The following is a 16,854-nucleotide window of genomic DNA, read 5'->3' on the forward strand; positions in this document are numbered from 1 at the left end:
TGGTCTTGAGTGGCCAGGTCCTATGCCCACACTGTGGTTTCAAGAGTGTGGCAGGAAATACTGGGCCCTTTTTTTTCCTCCAGAGTTTTTTAAAAAATTATTTTTATTGTTCAATTCCAGTTGTCCCCATTTCCCCCCATTACTCTCCTTTGCCCTACCCACACCCAACCTTCCATATTCATTCCTCACCCCCCACCCTGTGGTCTTTGTCCATGGGTCCTTATACATGTTCCTTGATGACCCTTCTCCTACTCTCCCCAGTTATCTCCCTTCCCACTTCCCTCTGGTCACTGTCAGTTTGTTCTTTATTTCCATGTCTCTGGTTATATTTTGCTTGCTTGGTTTGTTGATTAGGTTCCACTTACAAGTGAGATCATGTGATATTTGTCTTTCACCACCTGGCTTATTTCACTTAGCATAATACTCTCCAGTTTCACTCATGCTGTTGCAAAGGGTAGGAATTCCTTCTTTCTTTCTGTTGCATGGTATTATATTGTATAAATGTACCATGTTTTTTTTGGTCCACTCATGTAGTGATGGGCATTTAAGCTGTTTCTAGCACTTGGTTATTGTAAACAACACTGCTATGAACATTGGGGTACCTAGGATCTTTAGAATTGGTGTTTCAGGGTTCTTAGGTTATAATCCCAGCACTGGAATTGCCAGGTCAAAAGGCAGTTCCATTTTTAGTTTTTCTGAGGAAATCCCATACTGTTTTCCACAGTGGCTGCACCAGTCAGCATTGCCACCGACAGGGCACTAGGGTTCCCTTTTCTCCTCAACCTCGCCAACGCTTGTTTCTTGATTTGTTTATGATGGCCTCTCTCACCGGGGTGAAGTGGTATCACACCGTGGTTTTAACATGCATCTCTGAGATGGCTAGTGATGCTGAGCATCTTGCCACATGTCTCTGGGCCCTCTGTATGTCCTCCTCGGAGAACTGTCTGTTCAGGTCCTTTGCCCATTTTTAATTGGATTGTTTGTCTTCTTGGTGTGGAGTCATGTGAGTTCTTTATATATTTAGGGGATCAAACCCTAGATCATTGGCAAATATGTCTTTCCATACGGTTGGTTCCCTTTTCATTTTGCTGATATTTTCTTTAGCTATGCAGAAACTTTTTAATTCGATGGAGTCCCATTTATTTATTCTTTATTTCCCTTGGGCCCCTTTTCTGTCTTTAAACTTCATGTTAGGAGGAGGCATTTGCTCTTTTTTTGTCATCTTCCAGGGTAGGGATGATCAGAACTTTCAGAAATTTTATATTCCAGGGTAGCGATGAACAGAACTTTCAGAAATTTTATATTCAGATAATTTGTTGTTTTTCAGGTGATTGTCTTACATAAATTATTTCCCAGTATCTGTGATTTATATTTTGCTTTCATTGAGGCAAATATCTACATTACTAGTTTTTGAATATATTGTTTTAAATAATGTTACAGGGGGAAAAAAAACTTCATTCAAGCTTCCAGGGTGAATATTAGTTCCTTTTAATAAAAGGAAAAAAAAATGAAGTTAGACTTTTTAGCTCAGTGACTTGGAAGGACTTAATTAGCAATTTTTACATTGAGGTTGGTGTTTTCTGATCGTATGTTTAGATATAATTCCCTTCTGACTTAGGTAGTAATAAATATATGTGTAAGTACAAGAACCTTCCCTTTGGACTCTCCTACTTTATAGTGGGTATAGTTGTCTTGATAGATTGAAAAATACTATATACATTTTATTAGTTACATAAATTGACAAAATACTGTCCAGCATATAGTTTGTAAAAACATCTGAGACAGGCGGATATTTTAGCCTAGCTTATTAAACTCCCCAAAGAATATTAATTACTTGTAAATTCAAAATCCTTGCCTGAGTGATGCACAAAAAATCTGTTCCTTCTTGAATCTATTTCTATTATAGTTTTATAAGCATAAGCTGTATTTTATATATTGCAGAATATTCAGTACTATATGTAAGTTTAGTAAAAACAAATCATTGCCTTGTTGAGTTGGGGGTGGATCTGGTAAGTAATGGGAGGTGGCAAATACAGGCAGCGGAAGGTATGGGTGCCGAGAAGGGCTTGTGAGAGCTGTGAGAGGCCTGTGTGTGAGTGTGCGGTCTCAGTCCTCCTGCGTGGTCCTGGTGTTTAATTTTTTGCTCTTTCCTAACATTCTAACTAAAGATTTTCTTTTATTCTAGAATTCTATGAAGAAATACTCTCACTGGCTTATAGTTTAACCTGCCACGGTATTTCGCCTCAAATGTGGCAGCTTCTAGGAATACTATACGAGGTTTTTCAGCAGGATTGTTTTGAATACTTTACAGGTATCGTTTTGACCATGTAACATTTTTGCTGTTTCTTGTCTACACATTATTTCATTTGACACTTGAAATAAAGACATAGATGATTTCAGTACTAATCAGAAAATAAATGTTCTTATTTCCCTGATGAGCAAAGGATGGGGCTGTTTTAGCAGTGATTTTCAGCCTCAGGAATACAGGCAATAAGAGGGAGCCTGTGTTTCCTGTTGTATCTTAAGTTAGTTTGCAATCAGAGTGATTCAGCTAATACTTTCTGAATACCGACTCTGTTCAAAGCGCTGTTCTAAGCTCAGCAGTGCAGCAGTAAACAAAATAGCCCTTGCTCTTTTGATGTTTTCATTCTAGTGGGGGACAAGGGAATGTATAGAAATGCCCAGACACTCAAGAAAACATGTAGTGTGTGAGGTAGTGATTGCTATAGAGAAAAGAATATTCAGAAAAATCACCACATCAAATGATGAGCATCTAATTCTTTCAGATCCATATTTTCTTCATCTGTAAGTAGGGCACATTTGTTGTTTTTGTTTCTAGCATTTTATAGTTGCAAGGGAAGATAGTAATGTGTGGGTGCAACAGAAATGTGGTTTTGGTGGCAATAATTCATTTCTACTCCTGTTACTTAAGTCTCATTGGGATTTTGAAATTTTTTTTCAGACATGATGCCTCTTCTGCATAATTATGTGACAATAGATACAAATACTTTACTGTCAAACCCAAAGCATTTAGAAATACTTTTCACGATGTGTAGAAAGGTAAGCATGCCCTAATCAGCTGTTGTAGTATTGAGTGTTTTACTCTTTCAGTTTGTTTCTTATACCTTTACCGTATTTTGCTGTGTGATGACATAATCCCATGTATAATGCACACCCACATGTTTGGGCGCATTATACAGAGAATTACTATGCCCATTATTATACCCATGGCATGTAATCATTGTACTCATGTATAATGTGCATCCTTATTTTTCCCTCAAAAATTGGGAAAAAAGTATGTATTATACCTGTCAAAATATGGTAGTTCTTCTGTATTGTCTTCATCACCATATATTTGCTATTTTGTGTTTTTAAAATGGAATTTGGAATTGCAATTTGGAAATTCCATATGGTGTTGTTCTTAAGATTGTTTGCTGCTTTTATAGCTGTGTACTTTATAATATTCAGAGGTAACTGATTTTCTTTGTGTTTGTTTCTTTCAAAAGTGCAGACTTGCTACTTAATTAAAGAAAAGTGCTAGGAAAATACCACACAGTTGGCCAGTCATTGATTTTTCTTTGAATTGACTGTACATATTGGAAGTCACTAGATATAGGTCATTTGACCATAAATAATGTAAGACAGAAGATTGAAATTGTTGTAAACACAGCATCATGTAGCTCAGTCCAGGATATTTATAAGCTACATAATGGCAACTGTTATATTTATATACAAACCTTGATTGTCTACTGTGCTATCTTTGTCACAGGTTAGATTTGGCCTTCTATTAGCTATATCTTGGAATCATTAATGACTAAGTAATGTTTCCCTTCTGTAGGCGGATATACAGTATGTACATACGTACACATAAAACTTGATTGCACGTAGCTAGCAGAGTTTAGAAAGCTCAAATGGCCAAACCTAAGTTTGTCCTTGGAGTTGGGAGCAAAGTACTAGTGTACAGCCTGTTTTCCTCACCAGAAGGGACAAGGACCTGAGCGCTGAACCGATAATCAGTGTATCTGAGTTAGGTCTCAGTTCAGTTAAAAAGACCCTGGAAGATTTGGAGAAGTCACTGAATTTCTTCACATACACACTGAAGGAGCAGAATCATGGTTTTTAAAGATTCCTTTAGTGCTAATAGCCCAGCTTGTTAAATCATAATCACTTGGCATTCTTCAGTTTTTCTAAGTTACAGAAACAGCTGCTAGTGAGGAAAGGAGGAAGGGAAAGCAACGAGCAGAAAACAAAGCTGTCCTACATGTTCCCTTGTAACTTAGAGCTGCTTTGTATTCTAGCAGGAGGATAAGAGTAGTGTTCACAGTGATGGACTTACACTTGTCAAGTACTGAAAATGTTTCATCTTGGTTTTAATAATCATTAATAGTTATTGAACCTTACCGTGTACCAGGTATTTCCTAAGCACTTATACATACTAACTTATTTAATCTCTAGGAGGTTGAGCCACAGTTGCTTGCAGTATGCCTGCAGTTTTGTACATTGTCTTGACTCACTGTGTGTTAGAGCCACAGTGAGTTGAACCCAGGCAGCCTGAACCCAGGCAGCCTGGCTCCAGAGCCAGACTTAGTCTGATTTTTAAATTACTGAAATATATTTTGTTTCTTTTCCTTTTGAGGGGGTGGGGGTGGGAAAACAAAACCAACAAACAAAAACCCAAGGAAGTGCAATTTTGGGAAAATGGAGTGATTTTTTTTCTTTCTGTATCATACAACCCCATGAGGTAGGTATATTATTATCCTCCTTTTACAGAGGGGAACAGTAGGACTGAGGGAGGGTCAGTAGCTTTTCTAAAAATACCCTTTGGAGCTGGAGTTTGAACTGAGGCATTCTGGTTCCAGAGCTCATTCACAGATCTGGATACATGGCCCTAGAGGTGGAATTGTAGATTTATGTAAATAGGGTTGATTCTTGGCTTTAGCAGCTCTCTGCTTACTATTCAGCTCACTGTTCCATCTGTTTTCTAGCTTCTAAAAATTTTATAGCTGTCTCTTTTTTCCTTGCCTCTATCTTTGTGAATGTACATCTCTGAAATCTCCTTATTATCTTTTTAATGGCTTTTTGGGGAGGAAGAAAATTAAATGGGAGTATTCAATCTGTCATCTTTATCTGAAATTTCTTTTTAATTCAGTTTTCTTAAATTGTATTTGTCTAGGAAATTATCCAGTTCATCTAAGTTTTCAAATACATAGGGAATAGAATGTTCCCCATAGCATTCTTTTATTTTTAGTCTCTTCTTTATTTTCATTTATATTTCTTTCATTTCTCATATTTTACTATTTTGTTTTCTTTGCTTTTTGAAACTATTTTTTTAAATAAAGTTGTCTATTAAGTGTTTTTTTTTTGATGATGTGTTTTTGGTTTCTCTCTGTTACCTCTTTTGTCTGTATATTTATTTTCTGTCTCACCTTTATTCTTTGGCTTAAGTTTGTTCTTTTTATGTCTGGTGTTTGAACTCTTATTAATTTTTCCATTTTTTCTCATTTCTAATATAAGCAGCTTCTGCTTTCTTCTGGCAACCTTAGGAAGTGTGTAATACCAAATTATGATTATTATTATGAAAAAACGGGTGCATATGGACAATTCAAAAAGATTGGGAAAACACAGGGTTTGTTTTACTGTTTAAAAGGAAGGTTTAAAAAATTTAAATTGTTTTGCTGTTTTGGTGCCTTTAAAAGAAAAAGGACTCATGGACATGGACAGCAGTGTGATGATGGTGGGGGAAATGGGGCGTAAGGGGACTAAAGGGTAATGGGAAAAATACAATAAAGATTGAATCAAAAGAAGAGAAGCCTCATGTATCTAGATAACTAACTCATATAGTTTACTTTATTACACCAAAGTTAAGTGAATTTTTACTTTTTATGAGGAATTAGATAAAGAAGATAGACTTCATTTTGACTTTTCCTCCTTGGGTTGACAAGGTAAACTTAAAAAGCAAGCAAAGCTGATTTTAATGGCTAAATTTTTATGAGATATTTGCTTTGATATTTGACTCGATTAAATTTTATGCAGTGCCACTCACTGCTGAGCTAATTGTGATTCTGGCAGGTGCTGTGTGGAGATGCAGGAGAAGATGCAGAATGCCATGCAGCCAAACTTCTTGAAGTCATCATTCTTCAGTGCAAAGGGAGGGGAATCGATCAGGTAACATGTGTGGAAAGCTTCTTACTTGATGTTTATATTTAAAATTTACATTTCTGATTGATATGTTTATATTATGTTGGAAATTTTAAAAAGATAGCCTATAGTTTGTGTTTGCTGGTGGAAAATCCTATTTAAATGACAAAGAAAAGAGTCTACGGCCATACCACCCCGAATGCGCCCGATCACGTATGATCTCGGAAGCTAAGCAGGGTCGGGCCTGGTTAGTACTTGGATGGGAGACAAAGAAAGATACTCATAAAGAAGATACATGTATAAATTCTACACAGTTGGATTCCCAGAGATTTGAGTTTTCTCTTTGTTTTTGTGTGTGCTATTAAAGTATTCCCAGGTTCTTTTTTTTTTTTAATCAGAAATGAAAATACTATGTAAAAAAGAAAAATGTTTCTGTTTACCGATTATTTTTCCTGTTTACCTTAAACATGGACAGGCTGAGACCATACTGGGATTATTGCCACCATTTAGGTGTGGGCTTTTTAGGACGACCTCCACCTTAACTGTAATCCGCCCTGAAAAGCGAAGGAGACCCCCAGCACTGCTGTAGGACCTCTCGTTGTCCGTTTCACCTCTCTGTGTTTTTTTTTCTGGAATATAAATTTAATATGTCTAATGATGATTTAAATAAACAAAAGTTTTATTGCTATTGAATATCTTATTTATTGATTGTATTTTTTACCAACATTCATCTTTCTCTGTGTCTGGTTGATTCTCTTTTTGTTTATTTCCTCTAGTGCATTCCACCCTTTGTTCAGCTTGTTTTGGAGAGATTAACGCGAGGGGTCAAAACTAGTGAGCTCCGCACTATGTGTCTTCAGGTTGCAATTGCTGCCCTGTACTACAACCCCGATTTGCTGCTGCATACCTTAGAAAGAATTCAGTTGCCTCACAACCCTGGACCTGTAACTGTACAGTTTATAAATCAGTGGATGAATGATACAGATTGTTTTCTTGGGTATGTATTTTCTTGATTTTTCACGACATTTCTGTTTCTGGAAAGTTGAATTTTTAATATGTGCATGTAATAGCATATACTAAGATAATCTTCGTATCTTAAGAATTATTTTTAGTGTATTGTTAAAATATTTAATTTTTAGAGAATGAAGATTGTGTTTCAGCAGTATAATCTGGTAGAAGGAATGCTGGCTCTGAAAATTTAGGGGTAGCCCTCCCCCCTTATTTTTGACTTGCATGTATTGCTCTGTCTGCATGTAACAAAAACTAAGTGTCCCTCCAGGTTCCACGACTGCGGAGTGTCTAGGGGTAAAAACATTCTGCATAGAGTCAGGTTTCTAAGGAAATGACCAGTCTGGTAGCGTATAATGTACTGTCCCAGGATATCGAACACCTCGCAAGTCTCAAGGGAGCCCTTTCTCAAATGTGAGGTCAGGATTGTTAGATGTGGCCCAGATGCTGCCCTGGTAGGAGAGTTTGGACTTAGGTGAAGCACTCTCCTAGTTTTCTGACACCAGCAGAGTGAGATTCCCAAGTGGTTATCTGCCCACCTCAAGTGACCTGACACTCAGTGGTGAGCCAGCATGTTGTAGTGACTGTGTTATGCTAGAATTTGAGCTAGATTGTTGACTGATTTGCTTAAAGCATTAGAAATAGTGAATGTTCTTTTTAAACTTTGTAAGATACTATTTAGAAAAATTGGCCTAGGCGTGGGGAAAGACTTCCAGCAGGAGAAATAGGATACTGCTAAGTGGTGGGGAGAGAGTGGTAGAGCAGGAGTGGGGCAACATTTTATAAGCTGCTCCATTTCTTCACATTATTCTGTGTGTAGGAGACTGGAATTGGGCCCTGTTCTAGATGTCTTACTTAAACCGTAAAGGGATGAACATGCTTTAAAAGGAAATAGTGTCTAAAGTTGACTGTGACAGAGATTTAGGGAGTAGAGATTTGGTCATTCACAGTTAGCAGTTGGTTAGCTCATCTCTTTGTTGCCATCTATAAGGGGTTTTCCCAAAGATAGAAACGCTATTTCAGCTGTTGCCGAGGTTGGGCATGCTTGAATTGTGCTTCCTCGGGTTCTTCAGAGCCCCGCTTTATAACCGTCTTCCCTGCTGTGATCCCTTCGACACCAGGTATGCACTACCAGTTAGGGGCTCGTGGATGAGAAGGCCCTCAGGATAGGCATGGCCCCCGTTGGAGCACACTACCCTGGCGGCAGTCACTTGAATGAATCAAGCAATGCAAATAATGAAGGATAACAGAAGCTTGTAACACATTCATTATTAGGTTTATTGTATATTACTCCCATTTTAAACAAACTGAACCACTGCAAATGAATTTTTTGCTCATGCCACAATTTTAAGTGTTATACCTTATAGTAGTCTTTTAATTCTTAATATTTTTAGTTTTAAATAACTTAGAAGAATCATTCAGTAGAAAAATGTATGCAATATCTATCGGTCATTTTTCCTTCATAATTAAATTTTTCTTATCTTGTGGCAGAAGACATTGAGTAGATTTACTTATAGACATTAAGTTCAGCTTATTAGATGCTGAGTTTTTGAAGTAGCGGTTTTGGCGCCTGGGGTTAGTGTAGAGTATATCTGCCACGGAGCCTTGTGGACCAGTGTCATAAAGACAGCGTCTAAGGAATGCTTCCTTTTTTCCTTTGCGTAGGAATTTTATGCTGTCAAATGCAGGTATTCCTGCTGTAATAAAACTTGTTATGCCAAGGCCCTGATACAGCATTTATATTAACCATAAATCAATATTATAGTAAGATTCACTATACTAAGTGCAGACTTCCATAGGTCTTTGAAGGCAGTAATCAGTTTACAAACTTCATTTACGTGGGATTTCGTATAGTACGAAGTGGGGGATATGTCTGTGTGATGACGATGAATGAACCTTAGGGTACACCTTGGACATTCCTTTTTTATTTCTTCAGAATTTGTCCTCATTGCTCACAGTCACGTTTACGTTCCCCTCATCATTTGTAGGCATCATGACCGGAAGATGTGCATCATAGGACTGAGCATCCTCCTGGAACTGCACAGTCGACCTCCTGCGGTGGATGCTGTGGGCAGGCAGATCGTGCCCTCTATCCTTTTCCTCTTCCTCGGACTGAAGCAGGTCTGTGCTACCAGACAGCTGGTAAACCGGGAAGATCGCTCAAAGGTGGAGAAAACTGATACAGAAGAAAATGGTAAAGTCTTCTAATTTCCGTGAATGCTATAATTGAATTTGATTTGAGCATGCATTTTCTTTGGATCTTAGTCTATTTGAAGTCATTAAGCAGATTTACATTCTTTGGCCTGTTGCACATTTCACAGATATTCTGAGTTTGGTTGACTTTATTATATCATGTGATATAAATTTGTATTTGTTCACTTTTTGACACTTAAACGATTTATTATTGAGCCTAGTGAATGTTGTTATACCCTGGGGAATACATTTATAACAGGATTCAGTGGTCTTGACAATAAGTTAATAACCCAGTATTTATTTATTTACTTTTTGGTGCTAACAGGCTCAGTGAAGGCAACAGTTACAAGTTAAATGAACCATTAGATTTAGGAGTGTCAGTACAGCAGCTTAGTAGGGTACCTGATTTTTTTTGTAATGATTCTTAGGTGGCTCATCATCAAAAAATTATGACTGGGAGATATTTGTGGTTTCCATCTTACCCATTTAGAATAAAGTGCATAAATGAAGGTGATTTACTTAACTGAGTGAGAATAAGATTGTTAGGGTCAAGAATGTTAGATCTTTATTTTATTTAATGATACTGTGAAACTGCTTCATGGGGCCCTGGAAGTAACACTGTTCACCTCCAAATGGAGGTTTTCCTCCCTGGTTTAAAAACAAATTATTCTGGAAAATACACAAGTCTATTTTTTATGCTAAGTTCTATGAAATTCTATATAGGTCTTTGGTAGTAATTTTTCTTTTTGCTAGAAGTTTTATGGATTTTTTTTGCTAAGTATATTGCCAACAATTATAGATTTTTTTCTCTTTCTGATTTCTTGTACTGACCACTTTATTGATTTATAATTAATATGACTTGAGGGAAATTTTTCTGTAATATTCCAGACTTTCTTGATGAGTTTCTCACTATAGAATAATTAACTAACAAAGGTACTTCTTGATGTCTTTGTACTTATACCTTTGCCATATATATATATATATATGTTTATATACAGATACACAGACGTGTATATGTGTATATATGTGTGTATATACATTTATGTATGTGGTATATATGTACATGTGTGTGTGAATATATGCTTATATATGTGGTATATGTGTGTGTGTATATATATATGTGTCTGCATGCTTATGTATTTGGTAAAAACAATGATTTCTTTCCATATTTCTAAGACTGCCTTGCAGTTTTAATCCAGGTGTTTATTGTCTGCTGGTTATTTACAATACCGGTCTAACTGGAACAGATGAGCACTGGAAACAGAGTCCATGGTGATAAACAGATAATCTTTCAACTTTTTAACCCACATGTAGCTAACTATTTTATTTCTCCTTTACATTCCTATATTTTTCTGTTTCTATTAGCAGAAATGACCTCTTCACTCAAGCATTTCTGAGCAGTTCATAATCAGCTTAGCTCATTGTTAAGTCCTGATTTCTCAGCAGGGGCTCATTGTTATTTAAAACACTTATGTACTTTAGTCAGGTAATTGCACAAATAGGTGGAATCACTAGCAGTGTGAAATCTGAATTCCTTTTGATACAGGGGCTAATTTGTTGTGACTGAGACCATTAGCAGCATTGCCACTGATGACGTAATAACAGTTTCACATTAAAAAAATAAATAAATAAAACACATGCACTGGACTGCACAATCACTTTATATCTTTTTTGACAAAGTTAATTGGGGTATCTGCAGTTAAATAGTATTTTATATTAATAAACATGAGGCAGCCATAGCAAAACAATAGTAATGCTAGGATGGACCACAGATTTAGGCATAGCTGGAAATTGTTTTCAGTGAGGAAGGTAAAGTCATTTTCAGTTTAGGAAACAACAATAAAGATATGGTTTATTTTTATAATTTTATATAAAATTATGTAGTGCTGTTTCCATTTCCAGAATGTCATTTTATAATTTTTGTTTTCTTTATGGAATTTTATATTTTGTTTGTGTATGTTTTGATTCGTTTGCAATAATTCATGAATTCACAGAGGAGATTTCAAGTGATGAAGAGGAGGCGAACGTAACTGCTCAAGCAATGCAGTCGAACAATGGAAGAGGTGAAGATGAGGAGGAAGACGACGATGACTGGGATGAAGAAGTATTGGAAGAGACTGCCCTTGAGGGATTCAGCACTCCACTTGACCTTGACAATAGTGTGGATGAATATCAGTTTTTTACCCAAGCTCTGCTAGGTATATCTTATCTAATCAGAAAAATTTTATTAGTACAGATACTGTGTTTTATAGTTACATAGTATTCCTGTGGTTGTACCATAATTTATGTCCACCAATGAACATATGGATGTTTCCTAGGTTTTTTTGCTGTTACAGGCAACGTTAAAGTGAACACCTTTGTGTCTAAAAATATTGTTTCCAACATGGCAATGATAATAGAATGTATTGGCATTATTTAGTCTTGCTACAAATACTCCTGATAAAGGTAGAACCACCTCTATGTTTCATTGAAAGTTAGCAGGAACTAGAGAGTACGGGGTAGGCCATTCCAAACTCGGGAAAAGAAGAGCGCAAATGTGGAGATGGGAATAGGGAGGGTATTTGCCCCCAGGCGTGGGTGTGCATCATAATCTGCAGAAGCTTTTAGGTCTTGGGTGGGATCTTGGGATATATTTTAAAATGCTCAAGTGATGGGCAGCCATCTTTGGATCAGTATTTGGTGGAAAGAAGCACATAGGTGAAATTTTGAGAAAGCAGCAGAGAATTGGGTGTGGAGAGGACACAGTTAAAGATGTTAGGCCTGTATGTACAGTGGTTGACAAGGAGACTGATAGAACTGTGACGGAAATAGGGAGGTAAAGAGGACTTGGGAGGTGAAGTGGTAACTTTAGTTTTAGTTGTGCTGAATTTGAGGCACAAATCTTGCCTCAAATTGAATTTTGAGTTCTTGGTGTAGGTGTGATGCTGAAGCTGCAGGCAGTGTGAGGATTCTGGAGAAAAATGGTGACAAGTGGGTATGGGTGTTTTCCAAGATCTGGATTTTAGGGAGCGTTCACAGTTAGTAAACCCCTAGGAAGAAGGCGATGGAGGCAGAGAGCTAGGTAAAGCAGAGGTTTTTAATATCCAGCTGGCCTTTGATAGCCCCACGTAGTTGGCTACTGACTGGATCCTCAGAAATAATCTATTGGAATAAGTTTCATCACTTTGTATTTGTCTGTATTTTTGTCTCTTGCTATCTGTGATCATTTCATTGTAATTTGATGTCATTATTATTCTCTGAAATAATTGTCACTGGGCTCTCTTATCTTTTCCTCCTCCACCGGCCCTCCTCCCTTCAAATGCCACAGCTGTGCAGAATCGGGACGCTGCCTGGTACCAGCAGCTGATGGCCCCGCTGAGCGAGGACCAGAGGCGAGCGCTGCAGGAGGTGTTCACACTGGCCGAGCACCGGAGGACGGTGGCAGGTCAGATTAGAGTGCTTGTGTCCATGTGCCAAAGTCAAGCTTACTTAACAAGCCTGGTGGCACTATGTACTGTTTTTTCAGTTGTTAGAGGCCAACCTTTCAAGATATAAGGACTTATTATTGTGTGATCTTTTTAATCACTCATGGTATCTTAGCTTTACAAAACACTGCATCAATATGTGTCTTTCAGTGGTAGTGTTGTTCACATCCTCCTCTTATTTTGGCGCCAAAGGTAAGATGTAAGGGTTGGGATGAATCTTGCCGAGGGGGAGTTAGTCAGCGGATATCGCTCCTAAACATCTTAAGCACAGATGACCAAAGGCACTTTGAGTTCTTGCAAGGGCCTATATTCCTGGAAATGGAAGGCTCCATTGCTCTTTGTTGGGCTTTACATATTGGTGGTTCTTGTTGATTTTTGGGTTTTGAGCTGGAGACATTATTTTACATAATTGTTTGACATTATTATGGTCACTCCTAGAAAATCAGTGGAAAAGATTTTGTAATTACAAAAATATTTTTTGGGAGACTTCATGGAACAGGTATCTGGAGTTTAGAACCCGTGCTTTCTTCATCGACTTAGGTTTTTAGTCCCGCACAGGTGCCCCTCCTGGCAGGAGAGGTCTGGGCATCCTTTTAGCAGGAGAGGCCGTGGAGCTAGTGGAACTCAACCTTGAGACTTGTTTTCAGTTTGCTCACAGTTAGCAAACAGTTTTTCCATGATGGTAAACATTCTTCCTCACTGACCCGAGTCTGTTAAAGGCTAGTGGTCCGTAGGGCAGGGTAGTTAATGCCATGGGTGATGTTCCTTCTCAGTGCAAAGTATAAAGAATCTGCCTCCTTTGAGGCTATTTCCAGCTTTGTCACCTGAAATACTCTTCTTTTTTTCCCCCCTTTCTCTTGGCGAATGCTAGAGGCGAAGAAGAAGATTGAGCAACAGGGAGGCTTCACGTTTGAGAATAAAGGAGTCCTCTCTGCATTCAACTTTGGGACTATGCCCAGCAACAACTGAAAGATGGAATATCCACCGACTGAGACCAAGCATCTGCAGGATATTTCTCTTGGCCAGGGGAATTCGCCGGCATCGAGGGGAGGGAGGGCCTGAGCGGCTGTGTGGCGCCCCCTGCTGTGCCGGCTACTGCCGGGCGGAGGCAGTACTTTTATCCACTCTCCCCTCTGACCTTTCTCACCCTGAAATATGTATTTTAAGCAGCTACTGTATGAAATTAAAGGAAAACATAATCATTGGACTGAAAAGGACATGTCATATGCTCCAAAGGATGAACGACCGAGGTGGTTTAGCGGATCGGATTAATTGCACGTCTCAGGTTTTTGCCATGCAGAATCAATGGATTTATGCGGATAACAGTGCCTTCTGTTGTACATGAATTATCTGAAAACATTTTTTTGGAGTGCATTGCGATTTTTTTTAAAGCATAAAACATATTTCTAGATATAATGTAAACCTTGGCGATATGTTGACTTATTCTGCATTTTACTATGTGAATTTACTGTTAGGCAGTTAGCTACAAGTCACTCTGGTTTCAAAAACACCACCACTCCCCTTGCTCACCCGGCTGCTGGGGCTTTCTTCAGGGGCTGTAACATATGCACTGGCTCTGGGTTCTCATTGAGCAGTTTTGTGGCTTTCCTGGTAGTGTCTTATTTCCTCTTCCTTCATGCTTTTCAGCCCTGAAAGGGTGGTATTTCTTTTGGAGTCAGCAGATATGAGTATCAGTTTCACTCATAACCTGGTAAGTTCAGGACTCGAAAATTCTTGGCAGGGCTCTCTTTAGTCACTGGAATTAATAAGTCCAAGTGTATTCTGAATCATGTACTTGATTATGCAATGAATTGACCATTATATTCAAGCACATTGAACTGGGAGGAAGGTGCTACATGAGCACACTGTCTTTCTGGGTGGGGGCTTGCATTTTTAATAATTTACCATTCCAGCTCTGTTAGACCCGGGTCCAACACATTTTGCAATGAAAATGTGCATTTGCATTTTATCTATGAAAAAGACCCAAATCCAACTCCATACATTCTCACACATCTGAATTTCTTCCTGCCTGATTCATTTTAGTCTTCTTTAGAGCTCAGTGTGACTTCTTAGGTTTTTCCGAGTCGGCGCCGTTGGTCGCTGCACTCTTAGGTGGTAATACTGGGATGTGGCCCATCGAAAGGATTGCAGATGGAAGTAACGGCTGTTTCTCTGAGCTGATTCAAGACCAGAACACGGATCATAGTGTTTTCATCCAGTAACGTGAAAGTGTATTTCCAGAACTTAATCTACTGCTGTATGTGGTGCAGTTTTCCGTTTTCGTGAAATGCCTACGGCTTGTATTGCCCATCGGTGACTGGAGGAGTTTCCTCCAGGTGCTTCCTGTCATGCCGTCTCTTAGTAATACTAACTCTTTAGAATTTCAGGTTATTTAAGTAGTTTTTACAGGAGTAGTCTAAGAAGCTATGAGTTTCAGAGTTAAATGATCCTCTGATTTCCTCTGTCCCTCTGTTCCCAAGGCACTGAGGTCGGATGTGCCAGCTGGTGGCCCAAGAGAACAATGGCACTGGGGGAAAGTTTAGCTGTCTTAAGCTTTGGAACTTCTTATTCTACCCCTGCCCCAAACCTTTTAATGTTAACCGAAATAGTATGCCTTCACACTGGATTGTAAAAGGCACGTGACTTTTATTTTGTGAGGTATTGTCTTCTGCAGTATGAAAGGGAAGTAACTGTTAATGTGTATCATCCTATCTTGTTTTTGAAGCCAGGGTAGTTGTATAATTTTGTTACCAGCAGTGCTAACCTCAATGTGATCTCGTTATCTTGGAAATGCAGGAACTTACATGAATGTACTGTAAAGTAAAATGCGGACTGATTCCAGGATCCTGAACTTTCCTGTGTGTAATGATTTCTGGAATGTGGAGTTTTATTGAAATGTGGTGGGTGGTTAAAAATCTGTCAGTGTTTTCCTGACTTACTGGAACAAGGTGGCAGTTGGTCTGGGAGGGTGAGCAAGACTCATCAGGAGCAGCTAAAGAGTGGGGTGTCACCCTGGCTGGGTGGCTCAGTTGGTTGGAGCGTCGTCCCATACATCAAAACATTATGGGTTCAATTCCCAGTCAAGGCACATACCGAGGCTGTGGGTTTGATCTCCAGTTGGGGTGCGTATAGGAGACAGCCAATGGATGTTTCCCTCTCACTTTGATGTTCTCTCTTTCTCCCTCTTCCTTCCTTTCTCTCTCTCTAAAAAAATAAAACAAAATAAACATATCCTTGTGAGAATAAAAAAAGAAATGGGGCGTGGTTGGGAGCGAGAACCCATCTCACCAACCAGGACGTCTACATGAGTGTGACGGAAGCTCTGAGAAAGCGAAGGTCCTGTCCACACCAGCTGGGTGGGAAAAGAACGCATGCTCAGACGGGCTGTTTTCTCATGGGCTGCCATTGATTAGGAGCCGTCAAGACTGAGTGGAATGGTAACTGCTGGCCTGTGGGTTCTAAAATACTCGCCTAGTGTGACAGCTCCTCTTCCCACTTACACTTTCTGTGAAGACCACGTGGAACAATAAATTGTCAATCAGGGAAAATTACTAAGGTAGAAAACAGTTAAATTACATCACTTAAGTAATATAGTGAATTACAGTCCAGTTTTCTGTTCAGCAGTTGAGACTGAAAAGTGTAATAAATTCATCAGGAAACTTGGCTCTGTGGTCAGATACCACCAAAGTTTGTGCGTGTGCATGCATGCATGCACGCCTTACATGGTAAACTTCCTGTCCGTTTCACACTCCATTGAGGTCGGTGTGCCAGGGCCACTTGGGCAGTGCACTGGTGAGTAAGGCCATGAGATCAGTGAAAGGAGGGTTGGACTCTGCTTCAGGATGAAGCACCACCTGAGGGCAACTGTGGGGGAGAGAGGTGTGTGTGCAACAGCAGTGAGTGGCTGGACCCCCGAGAGTTGGGCTGTTGTGGAGAAAAGGGAGTTTGAGGCTCTGCCAGCGAAGGGGGAGGTGGGTGAGTGCCCACGCTCCCTGGCGGGCACACGGGAGGATGTGCACCTTGGATATTGCTGAACTTGAAAATGACACAA

The 16,854-nt window shown here is 39.1% G+C and overlaps 1 protein-coding gene across 1 annotated transcript in view; it reads left to right on the top strand.

The window, feature by feature from the left end:
• The window catches only part of IPO8 (importin 8), a 57,254-nt gene extending 41,600 nt beyond the window's left edge, over window positions 1-15,654 (top strand). Inside the window, exons 18-25 of the mRNA XM_028531757.1 lie at window positions 2,186-2,311; window positions 2,963-3,060; window positions 6,070-6,165; window positions 6,915-7,135; window positions 9,135-9,340; window positions 11,334-11,537; window positions 12,647-12,763; window positions 13,675-15,654. Of these exons, the coding sequence (XP_028387558.1) occupies window positions 2,186-2,311; window positions 2,963-3,060; window positions 6,070-6,165; window positions 6,915-7,135; window positions 9,135-9,340; window positions 11,334-11,537; window positions 12,647-12,763; window positions 13,675-13,772 (1,166 nt within the window). The 3' untranslated portion in view covers window positions 13,773-15,654. The remainder of the gene's footprint in view (window positions 1-2,185; window positions 2,312-2,962; window positions 3,061-6,069; window positions 6,166-6,914; window positions 7,136-9,134; window positions 9,341-11,333; window positions 11,538-12,646; window positions 12,764-13,674) is intronic.
• Window positions 15,655-16,854: the final 1,200 nt, after the last annotated feature.

The sequence above is a fragment of the Phyllostomus discolor genome, chromosome 2 (genome assembly GCF_004126475.2).
Source record: "Phyllostomus discolor isolate MPI-MPIP mPhyDis1 chromosome 2, mPhyDis1.pri.v3, whole genome shotgun sequence".
NCBI classification, from domain to species: Eukaryota; Metazoa; Chordata; class Mammalia; order Chiroptera; family Phyllostomidae; genus Phyllostomus; species Phyllostomus discolor.